The 12,365-nt window shown below is 40.6% G+C and overlaps 1 protein-coding gene across 2 annotated transcripts in view; it reads left to right on the top strand.

The window, feature by feature from the left end:
• Positions 1-12,365, top strand: part of Ltn1 (E3 ubiquitin-protein ligase listerin) — a gene marked incomplete at its 5' end in the record, with an annotated part of 147,904 nt that overhangs the window by 32,785 nt on the left and 102,754 nt on the right. For both annotated transcript variants that reach the window (XM_070098650.1, XM_070098651.1), the window contains 1 exon segment: positions 9,164-9,393. In XM_070098650.1, coding sequence (XP_069954751.1) covers positions 9,164-9,393 — 230 coding nt within the window.

Below are 12,365 nucleotides of genomic sequence, written 5' to 3' on the forward strand. Positions count from 1 at the left end.
TTGAAATTTGTGTGAAATTGGCAAAATTGCTAAATTCTGACCACTGTATTGGATAGTTGAAATCGGTAAATGGGTGGTTTCTTGCACTCATTCGATAGAAAAAATGGAGTTCTAGCAAAATAGTTATGATTTTTGTCGACAAGTACACTGGAATTAGCCGAAAATAGGGCTCAAAGTGGGCAAAATCGCCGATGTATAAACATCGTCGAAACTGCTGACTTCGCGAGAGCATAATTCTGTAAGTTTTCCATCAAATTTCATACTTTTGGTGTCATTATGGTCGGGAAAAGATTCTCTATCTTTTCATAAGATTTTTTTTTTTTTTTTTTTTTTTTTTTTTTTTTTTTTTTTTTTTTTTTTTTTTTTGAAATTTGGCCAACCCTGAGAACAAGTCTCTGAGAGGGCCTGTCAACTCTGAAGGGGTTAATGGCTTCATCAGTCCATCCAACTAGAACGGTGAAGAACAGGAGGAGTTTGAGGTAATCAGTCCCTCAGCTTAGAGTCAGTGTGGTCAATCCATCAATCTTGAAAAGAATACAGAATATGTGTGAAGTGGCTTATATACTGTAGGCAGGAGAGGTGCAGCAGTCATAGGCGGTATCACATTTGTCCAGTGTGGAAGTAAGTCATGCCCAAGGGTTAGGCAAGTGAAGAATTCCCTGTATTAAGATCTCAAGATGTTGCTGTGCCAGACAGGAATGTAGATGAATGGTTCTGAGAACTGACAAGTTGATAAATTAGACACATGCAACACTTGGGTGCTTTTAATGAGGAAACATTTCGCCACACAGTGGCTTCATCAGTCCATACAAAGGAGAACGGTGAAGAACAGGAGGAGTTTGAGGTAATCACCTACAACTGCTGCACCTCTCCTGCCTTCAGTATATAAGCCACTTCGCACATATGTTGTAATCTTTTCAAGATTGATGGACTGACCACATCGACTCAAGGCTGAGGTACTGATTACCTCAAACTCTTCCTGTTCTTCACCGTTCTCCTTTGTATGGACTAATGAAGCCATTGTGTGGAGAAATATTTCCTCATTAAAGGGGATAAGAAAAGCTAAACGGGAGTACGAAATTAAAGTTGCTAGGGATTCGAAAACTAGCCCAAAAAAGTTTTTTTCAGGTGTATAGAACAAAAGTTAGTGACCTGTACTTAACTCAGTGGTGACATGTACTTAACTCAGTGGTGACCTGTACTTAACTCAGTGGTGACCTGTACTTAACCCTTTCAGGGTTTCCGATGTACTAGTACAGCTTACGCGCCAGGGTTATTGACGTACTAGTACATGTAAATTCTAGCACCTTCAAATCTAGCAAGAGAAACCTGGTAGGCCTATACAGTGGACCCTCGGCTAACGAACGCATCGCATAACGTTAAATCCGCCCAACGAAGCGTTTGAGCATGATTTTGGCCTGGCTAACATTAAAAAATTCGCCCAACGTGATTCGTCCGGTACGCGTCCACGTGTCGCCTGAGCGTGCTTCAGCTGCCCCGTGTGTGCCAGTGTATACAAGCCAGCCAGTGCAGTCGCATCTATGCATACATTCGGTACATTTCATATTATCAGTGTTTTTAGTGCTTGTAATTGCAAAATAAGTCACCATTGGCCCCAAGAAAGCTTCTAGTGCCAACCCTGTGGTAAAAAGGGTGAGAATTAGTATGGAATTGAAAAAAGAGATTAAGGAAATGTGTGCAAAGTGGGTTGAACTGCAAACTTTTATGGATGAAAATCACTCTAACACAGCTATTGCAAGCCGTGCTGGTGACTATTACAGTGACAATGTTGTGGCCCATTTTAGGCAAATCTTAAAGGAACACGAGGTACAGAGCTTTATGGAGAGATATGTTTTGCGACAGAGGTCCAGTGACTCTCAAACTGGTCTTAGTGGCATTAAAAGAAGGGAAGTGACCCCAGAAAAGGACTTGCTACCTCAAGTCCTCATGGAAGGGAATTCCCCTTCCAAATAACAACTTCCACCATCTCCCCTCCTCATATCCCATCACTCATCACCAGATCTTCAGTAAAGGTGTCATGTATTCTTTATTTAGTACAGTAGTAATTGTGCATGTCTTCTTCTTTTTGTGTGTAGGAAAATGTATATTTCTTGTAAAAAAAATTTTTTTCTTACTTTAGGGTGCCAAGAATGGATTAATTTGATTTTCATTATTTCCTATGGGGAAAATTAATTCAGCTAACAATAATTTCGTCTAACAATGAGTTCTCAGGAACGGATTAATATCGTTAGCCAAGGGTCCACTGTATATGAAAGAATGGGTCTATGTGGTCAGTGTGCACAGTAAAAGAAATTCTGCAACACACAGTGCATAATGAGAAAAAAAAATGACTGTGTTTTTGGTTTAAAACAGCGACTTTGCACTGTACAGTGGACCCCTGGTTCACAATGCTATCGGTATCTGATAAATCCGGTAATCGATGCATTATATCACAGAAAATTTGCCTCGGTTCCCGTTACGAAACCTGGTATGCGATGCTATTCGTATGAGACGTGTCCACGTGTGGCCTGAACTGCCCTGTGTGTGCCAGTGTTTACAACCCAGCCAGTGTGCGCGCATCTAAGGATACATTCGGTACATTCCACATTATCACTGTTTTTGGTGCTTGTTTCTGCAAAATAAGTCACCATGGGCCCCAAGAAAGCTTCTAGTGCCAACCCTTCGAGACCAAGGGTGCTAATGACTATTGAAATGAAGAAAGAGATAATTGCAAAGTACGAAAGTGGAGTGCGTGTGTTGGAGCTGGTTAGGTTGTATAGTAACCCCCAATCAACCATCGTTAACTATATTTTATTTTTATTTTTTTTTTATTATCACACCGGCCGATTCCCACCAAGGCAGGGTGGCCCGAAAAAGAAAAACTTTCACCATCATTCACTCCATCACTGTCTTGCCAGAAGGGTGCTTTACACTACAGTTTTTAAACTGCAACATTAACACCCCTCCTTCAGAGTGCAGGCACTGTACTTCCCATCTCCAGAACTCAAGTCCGGCCTGCCGGTTTCCCTGAATCCCTTCATAAATGTTACTTTGCTCACACTCCAACAGCACGTCAAGTATTAAAAACCATTTGTCTCCATTCACTCCTATCAAACACGCTCACGCATGCCTGCTGGAAGTCCAAGCCCCTCGCACACAAAACCTCCTTTACCCCCTCCCTCCAACCCTTCCTAGGCCGACCCCTACCCCGCCTTCCTTCCACTACAGACTGATACACTCTTGAAGTCATTCTGTTTCGCTCCATTCTCTCTACATTCTCTATAATGAGCAGGAAAACAGCAATCAAGGAAGCTGTTCTTGCGAAAGGTGCAACTGTGATTACGAAACAGCGACCGCAAGTGTTAGAAAATGTTGAGAGACTGTTATTGGTGTTGATAAATGAAAAACAGATAGCAGGAGATTGCATCTCTCAAGCGATCATTTGTGAAAAGGCTAGGCAGTTGCATGACGATTTGGTAAAGAAATTGCCTGCAACTAGTGGTCTTTGTGGCATTTATGGATTTGGAAAAGGCGTATGACAGGGTGGATAGGGGGGCAATGTGGCAGATGTTGCAAGTGTATGGTGTAGGAGGTAGGTTACTGAAAGCAGTGAAGAGTTTTTACGAGGATAGTGAGGCTCAAGTTAGAGTATGTAGGAAAGAGGGAAATTTTTTCCCAGTAAAAGTAGGCCTTAGACAAGGATGTGTGATGTCACCGTGGTTGTTTAATATATTTATAGATGGGGTTGTAAGAGAAGTAAATGCGAGGGTCTTGGCAAGAGGCGTGGAGTTAAAAGATAAAGAATCACACACAAAGTGGGAGTTGTCACAGCTGCTCTTTGCTGATGACACTGTGCTCTTGGGAGATTCTGAAGAGAAGTTGCAGAGATTGGTGGATGAATTTGGTAGGGTGTGCAAAAGAAGAAAATTAAAGGTGAATACAGGAAAGAGTAAGGTTATGAGGATAACAAAAAGATTAGGTGATGAAAGATTGAATATCAGATTGGAGGGAGAGAGTATGGAGGAGGTGAACGTATTCAGATATTTGGGAGTGGATGTGTCAGCGGATGGGTCTATGAAAGATGAGGTGAATCATAGAATTGATGAGGGAAAAAGAGTGAGTGGTGCACTTAGGAGTCTGTGGAGACAAAGAACTTTGTCCTTGGAGGCAAAGAGGGGAATGTATGAGAGTATAGTTTTACCAACGCTCTTATATGGGTGTGAAGCGTGGGTGAGGAATGTTGCAGCGAGGAGAAGGCTGGAGGCAGTGGAGATGTCATGTCTGAGGGCAATGTGTGGTGTGAATATAATGCAGAGAATTCGTAGTTTGGAAGTTAGGAGGAGGTGCGGGATTACCAAAACTGTTGTCCAGAGGGCTGAGGAAGGGTTGTTGAGGTGGTTCGGACATGTAGAGAGAATGGAGCGAAACAGAATGACTTCAAGAGTGTATCAGTCTGTAGTGGAAGGAAGGTGGGGTAGGGGTCGGCCTAGGAAGGGTTGGAGGGAGGGGGTAAAGGAGGTTTTGTGTGCGAGGGGCTTGGACTTCCAGCAGGCATGCGTGAGCGTGTTTGATAGGAGTGAATGGAGACAAATGGTTTTTAATACTTGACGTGCTGTTGGAGTGTGAGCAAAGTAACATTTATGAAGGGATTCAGGGAAACCGGCAGGCCGGACTTGAGTCCTGGAGATGGGAAGTACAGTGCCTGCACTCTGAAGGAGGGGTGTTAATGTTGCAGTTTAAAAACTGTAGTGTAAAGCACCCTTCTGGCAAGACAGTGATGGAGTGAATGATGGTGAAAGTTTTTCTTTTTCGGGCCACCCTGCCTTGGTGGGACTCGGCCGGTGTGATAATAAAAAAAAAAAAAAAAATAGTGGTTGGTTTGAAAGATTTAAGAATCGTAGTGGCATACATAGTGTGATTAGGCATGGTGAGGCTGCCAGTTCAGACCACAAAGCGGCTGAAAAATATGTGCATGAATTCAAGGGGTACATAGAGGCTGAAGGATTGAAACCTGAACAAGTGTTTAATTGTGATGAAACAGGTCTGTTTTGGAAGAAATTGCCAAGCAGGACCTACATTACTCAGGTGGAAAAGGCACTCCCAGAACATAAGCCTATGAAAGACAGGCTTACTCTTCTGATGTGTGCTAGTGCTAGTGGTGATTGCAAAGTGAAGCCTTTATTGGTGTATCACTCAAAAACTCCCAGAGCATTCAGGCAAAAGAATATCCTCAAGGCTAATTTGTGTGTGCTGTGGATGGCAAACAGTAAGGCATGGGTCACTAGGGACTTTTTCTATGACTGGTTACACCATGCATTTGCCCCCAATGTGAAAAATTACCTAATTGAAAAGAAATTAGACCTTAAGTGCCTCCTGGTATTAGACAATGCCCCTGGTCGTCCTTCAGACTTGGCAGAGCGACTTTCTGGGGACATGAGCTTCATTAAGGTCAGGCTTTTGCCTCCTAATACCACTCCTCTCCTGCAGCCCATGGACCAGCAGGTCATTTCCAACTTAAGAAACTACACAAAAGCTATGTTTGAAAGGTGCTTTGAAGTGACCACATATACTCTATTGACTCTAAAGGAGTTTTGGAAGGATCACTTTAATAAACTCAATTGTGTAAACCTTATAGGTAAGGCTTGGGAGGGAGTGACTAAGAGGACCTTGAACTCTGCATGGAAAAAACTGTGGCCAGAATGTGTAGACAAAAGGGATTTCGAAGGGTTTGAGGCTATCCCTGAGAAGCCTATGTCAGTTGAGGAATCCATTGTGGCATTGGGGAAGTCCTTGGGGCTGGAGGTTAGTGGGGAGGATGTGGAAGAGTTGATGAAGGAGGACAATGACGAACTAACCACTGATGAGCTGCTAGATCATCTTCAACAGCAAGAGGCCAGACCTGAGGAAACTGCTCCGGAGGAGGGAATAGAGAAATTGAAGAAGTTGTCTGCTTCAAAGATTAAGGAAATGTGTGCAGTGTGGCTTAAAGTGCAAACCTTTTTTGATGAAAGTCACCCTCGCACAGCTATTGCAAGCCGTGCTGGTGACTATTACACTGACAATGTTGTGAAACGCTTTAGGAATGTCATAAAGGAACGGGAGGTACAGGCCTCTATGGACAGATATGTTGTGCGACAGAGGTCCAGTGACTCTCAAGCTGGTCCTAGTGGCATTAAAAGAAGAAGGGAAGTAACCCCGGAAGAGGACTTGCCGCCACAAGTTCTAATGTAAGGGGATTCCCCTTCTAAACATTAACACCATCCACAGTCTCCTCTCCTCCCATCCCGTCAATCATCACCAGATCTTCAATAAAGGTAAGTGTCATGTAACTGTGCATGTCTTCTTCAGTTTGTGTGTATTAAAATTAATATTTCATGTGGTAAAAAATTTTTTTTTTTTTGCTCATACTTTGGGGTGTCAGGAACAGATTACAGTGGACCCCCCGGTTTATGATCAGCTCCCAATGCGACCAATTATATAAGTGTATTTATGTAAGTGCGTTTGTATGTGTATGTTTGGGGTCTGAAATGGACTAATCTAATTCACAATATTCCTTATGGGAACAAATTCGGTCAGTACTGGCACCTGAACATACTTCTGGAATGAAATAATATCGTAAACCGGGGGCCCACTGTAATTTGATTTCCATTATTTCTTATGGGGAAATTTAATTCGGCTAACGATAATTTCGCCTAACATTGAGCTCTCAGGAACAGATTAATAGCGTTAGGCGAGGGTCCACTGTATTAATAAAGTACTGAGGGTGTCGAACCAGGTAAGAACCAGAAATAATGCATTTAAGTTGGATAAATTTAGATTTAGAAAGGACTTAGGTAAGTACTGGTTCTGTAACAGAGTTGTGGATGCATGGAACAATCTTCCCAGTAGGATGATAGAGGCTAGGACCTTGGGTAACTTTAAGAAGAGATTGGACAAATATATGAGTGGGAGGGGCTGGGTTTGATTGGTGTCATTGGGTCTGGGAGTAAATTCTTGGGCAGCTTTGGGTAGAGGTCATTTTGATAAGGACCTGCCTTGCATGGGCCAGTAGGCCTTCTGCAGTGTTCCTCCATTCTTATGTTCTTAAAAGCTATGGCTTGGGTAGCATAAAAATAGGTTGGGCAAATGTATATGGATAGATTTGAGATGGCATGTTTCAGTGTCCCTTTTCTATTATATAAGAACATAAAAAAGGAAGAACACTGCAGCAGGCCTGTTGGCACAAACTGGGCATGCCTTCTCAAATCCATCCATCCATATACATTTGCCCAACCTATTTTTTATGCTATCCAAGCCATAGATTTTGTAACCTTTCTTTCTCATGTACCAGCTGACATTTCCACCACATGTATAAATACTTCCTGTACTTGTGTGGGCGAAACAGTGTAAGTAAAGGATCACAATACAGTGGACCCTCGTTTTTCATAATTAATCCATTCCAGAGATCGTGACTATTATCAAAATTGACGATTTGCAAATCCATTTTCCCCATAAATAATGTAATTCCAATTAATTCATTCCAGACACCCAGAAGTATCAACAACAATTTTTTTTTTTTCCTTAAAGATAGATCTACATGCACAAAAGAATGAACATTCAACATGACAGTTACCTTTATTGAAGGCTGTTGTTGATGAATGGAAAACAGGGAGGCAGAGAGAGGTTATTGTTTGGAAGGGGAATACCCCTCCATAAGGATTAGGTCACTTCAGGGGTCACTTCCCTAGCTTAACCCCTAAACGGACCAAACGTATATATATGTTCTCTCGCGAAGTGCCCCAAACGTATATATACGTTTTCTTTGTCATTCATTCAACATTGCCATAATAAGCCTGAGTCGCCTAGACATGAGAGAATGGGTGTGCGCACTCACTGTGCACCATATTAAAATAATTGGGGATGCGTGGGTACCATATGCTCTTTTTTTCCTATTAAAAAAAAATGTTTTTTTTTTTTTTTCCCTCAAAAAATTTGGGGCGCTCCGCGAGTGAACGTATATATACGTTTGGACCATTTAGGGGTTAAATATAGATTTACATGCAGAAAAGAATGCCAAATAAATGTAAAGCACTAATAAAATGTATAAATGAACATTTAACATCACACTTGCCTTTACTGAAGTCTCTTGTTGGGGTATAGCAGACGGGGCAGAGGGAGGAGAGGCGAGTTTATTGTTGGAGAATATGACACTAATATCAACTCTACGGCTTATTTATCTATCACATTTCAACTAATATGACATAAACAATATATATAACATAGAAACATGGAATATACTCAGAATGAATGAAATAAGTCATTATGAATGTCACAAGAGGTGTTGTGGTGTTGTTGTTGGGTGTATAAGGGCCACTGAGAGCATAAGCCATCCATAATGGTGGTGAGGCAGCAGCTGAGGCAGCGGTTTTTTCTGTAGCCCTATATAACTCCAACAACATTGGAGGAGTTGGTAGAATTGCTGAATCACTGAAGAAGGCACCCTCTACCACCATCACAACCACTACCACCTTCTACCACTATCACAACTGCTACCACCATCACTACCACCCTCTACTACCATCACTATTACCCTCTACCACTATCATAACTGCTAGCACCCTCTACTACCACCCTCTACCACTATCACAACTGCTACCACTCTACCACCACCACCTTCATATTTTTCTACAAACTTTTCCATAAATTATATGTTTCTCACATTCTTTACCAAAGGGCAGGCACTAGAAGCTTTCTTTAGAGCCATGGTGACTTATGTAGCAGTTGTAAGCACTAAAACGAATGGAATATTATGAAATGTATCATATGAACTCCTGGGATCATCCTCACTCACTGATAAACAGTGGCACACTGGCTGGGAATGGAGTGTGAGGCGGCTCGGGGCTGTGTATGTATCCCAGACAAACAACTACAGTACATGTATTTGCTAATCAAACGACGATTCGCAAGTCAATGTTTTGATGAAAATAACGTTAAAATTTTCAAAAATTATGACTTTCGAGCCTTAGGATTATCGAGGGTCCACTGTATAATGCTGAGTCTGACCGTGTGTCTGGCAGCCCAGCTGCCAGACACACAGTCGTAAGTCGAGTGGACATATGTCGAGCAGGTCATAAGTCGGATGGTAGATGTATTCATAATATATACATTCTTTTCATATCCACAGTCTCTTCTTCCCTTGCTGCCTCAAGAAACTATTAATGACCTCTTGGCTGAAGAGATGGGAAAATTATCCAGCTACTCTGATGACCCATTTTCTGCCACTCCAAGTGTATCTGTCATCACAACAGCCCTGAGTTATGTACCCTCAACTTTCACAAAGGATGTGGTCAACTCAGTCTTCTCAATTTTGATGCAGTGGAGAGAAAAAGCTGATAACATTTTCTTGTTTGCAGCGTGAGTATTTTTTTGTTTTTGTTACCTCAAGTAGCCAGTTAATTAAATTACTCATATTTATTCCCCTCAGTCTCTTTTTTTTCTCATTTGCAAGTGCACTGTCTAAATTCCTGAGCACCTGTTGCCTGTCACTTCCTTCTAATTTTTTTTTACAATCAAAATTGAGCTTTATAGTGACTGGAGCTGTAAACCCTTTTGGAAACAACAGATTTCTCTCACTCCACCACTTCTACTAATTCACAATGCTTATTTTGTACTATGTAAAGTATAATGATTGAGTATGGACTGAAATGTTACCTAGTTTCCTCTCTTAGATGTGAGTTATTTTTGAATTGTTCAAGTGATTATATTATAATTTTCATATTGTATTTGGATTTAATCCATTTGATTGAGATACAGTGGTCCCTCGTTTTTCGTAGTTAATCCGTTCCTGGAGTTGCTACTATTATCGAAATCTACGATTTGCGAATCAATTTTCCCCATAAATAATGTAAACACAATTAATCCGTTCCTGACACCCAAAAGTATTAAAACAAAAAAAATTTTTTACATGAAATATAGATGTAGTACATAAACAATACAATGGGAAATGATGAATGAAACATTAACAGCATAACACTTACCTTTATTGGAGATTCTTCTTAGTGTATGGGAGACTGGAGGAGGAGAGAGATTGGATTGTTTACAGTTTGGAAGGGGAATCCCCTTCCAGCAACACCTCAGGTACCAATTGCTCTTCTGGGGTTGCTTCTCTTCTCTGTTTCTTAATGCCACTAGGACCACCTTGAGAGTCCGAGTTCTGTCTCGCAAAATAACTGTGGCGAGAGCTCTGTTTCTGGCATCTCTTTAACACTTCCCTAAAATGGACCAAGACTTTGTCACTGTACATGTTGCCAACATGGCTTGCAACAACCTTGTCAGGGTGATGTTTCTCCATGAAGCTTTCCATCTTACCCCACATAGCAAAAATCTCTTTAATTTCTGAAGAAGGCACCTTCTTCCATCTCTCTTCCTCCTCCTCTGCAGCAAGATTCTGAGCTGCAATCTGTTTCTGTTCCTGCTGAAGCTCTTGCAGCTCCTCAGTGGTGAGCTCTTCGTTGTGGTCTTCCACCAACTCTTCCACATCCTCCAAACTTACATCCAACCCCATGGAACTCCCCAGTGCCACAATTGATTTAACAACAGACATAGGCTCATCAGGGTCAGTCCCAAACCCTTCAAAATCTCTCTTGTTGACACAATCTGGCCACTAGGAGCTTTCTTTGGAGCCATGGTAGCTTATTTAGTACTTGCAAGCACTAAAATGAGTAGAATATTATGAAATATTTTGTAGGAGCATGTGAGGGGACCTTCACTCACTGGTAAACAATGCCAGACTGGCTGGGTAGGGAGGCCACCCCGGCTCACACCGTGTGTACGCGTCCCGGACGAACTACTATTCGCGAGTCAACCTATGATTAGCAAGCCCATGTTTATACGAAAATATCCCTATGATTTCCGAAATCTATGATTCCTGAGAACTACGAAAAACGAGGGACCACTGTATATGAATGTCATCCCAACTGTATATTCATTTGAGTACTGTATATTCATTTGAATATACAGTACAGGAAGGCCCCGCTTTACGGCGTTTCACTTTACGGCGTTCCGCTAATACGGACATTTCAAATTATGACCAAAACTCACTATACGGCTCCCCCCACCTGACTTTCTAATACGGTCACCGTGCCCCACCCTGTTTGTTTACATTCTCCATGAGCTCAGTAAGCACTAAGTCTCTCCATTTTGTCTGGAAACTCCAAAATTTCAAATGTTTTTAAAAGTTATTTCATATTTTATATATACTCTGATAATTATACTTATGTATACCTGTACCTAAATAAACTTACATACATCGAGTCATTTAAATGTCGTATATTACGTTAATATACACATTTTCATTAATCCATCCATGATATTTTTTTCAAAATTATATAATAAACACGATGCATAACATATAAATAAGATAAATACACCCCACAGTAGAATAAATAAACATAAATGTGAGATGTGAGCAGACGACTTCCACAAGTGATGCCATAATAACAATACTCACCGAGTCTCATTAAATGTCGTATATTACGGTAATATACACATTTTCATTAATCCATCCATGATATTTTTTTCAAAATTATATAATAAACACGATGCATAACATATAAATAAGATAAATACACCCCACAGTAGAATAAATAAACATGAATGTGAGATGTGAGCAGACGACTTCCACAAGTGACGCCATAATAACAATACTCACCGAGTCTCATTAAATGTCGTATATTACGGTAATATACACATTTTCATTAATCCATCCATGATATTTTTTTCAAAATTATATAATAAACACGATGCATAACATATAAATAAGATAAATACACCCCACAGTAGAATAAATAAACAAATGTGAGATGTGAGCAGACGACTTGCACAAGTGGTGATAATAACAATACTCGCCGAGTCTCATTAAATGTCGTATATTACGGTAATATACACATTTTCATTAATCCATCCATGATATTTTTTTCAAAATTATATAATAAACACGATGCATAACATATAAATAAGATAAATACACCCCACAGTAGAATAAATAAACATAAATGTGAGATGTGGTAGCAGACGACTTGCACAAGTGGTGATAATAACAATACTCACCGAGTCTCATTAAATGTCGTATATTGCGGTAATATACACATTTTCATTAATCCAGCCATGATATTTTTTTTCAAAATTATATAATAAACATGATACATAACATAAAAAGATGATAAATACACCCCACAATAGAATAAATAAACATAAATATAAGATGTGGGAGCCTGGTTTGTTTACATAACTCTGCGCCTGTTACCTCTCATGTACTCATTCTTTCTCTCTCTCATTTATTCGTTTTATCTCATTTACTTACTCCTGACCCTACATTAAGACTACAA

Source organism: Cherax quadricarinatus, chromosome 63 (genome assembly GCF_038502225.1).
Source record: "Cherax quadricarinatus isolate ZL_2023a chromosome 63, ASM3850222v1, whole genome shotgun sequence".
Classification (NCBI taxonomy): domain Eukaryota; kingdom Metazoa; phylum Arthropoda; class Malacostraca; order Decapoda; family Parastacidae; genus Cherax; species Cherax quadricarinatus.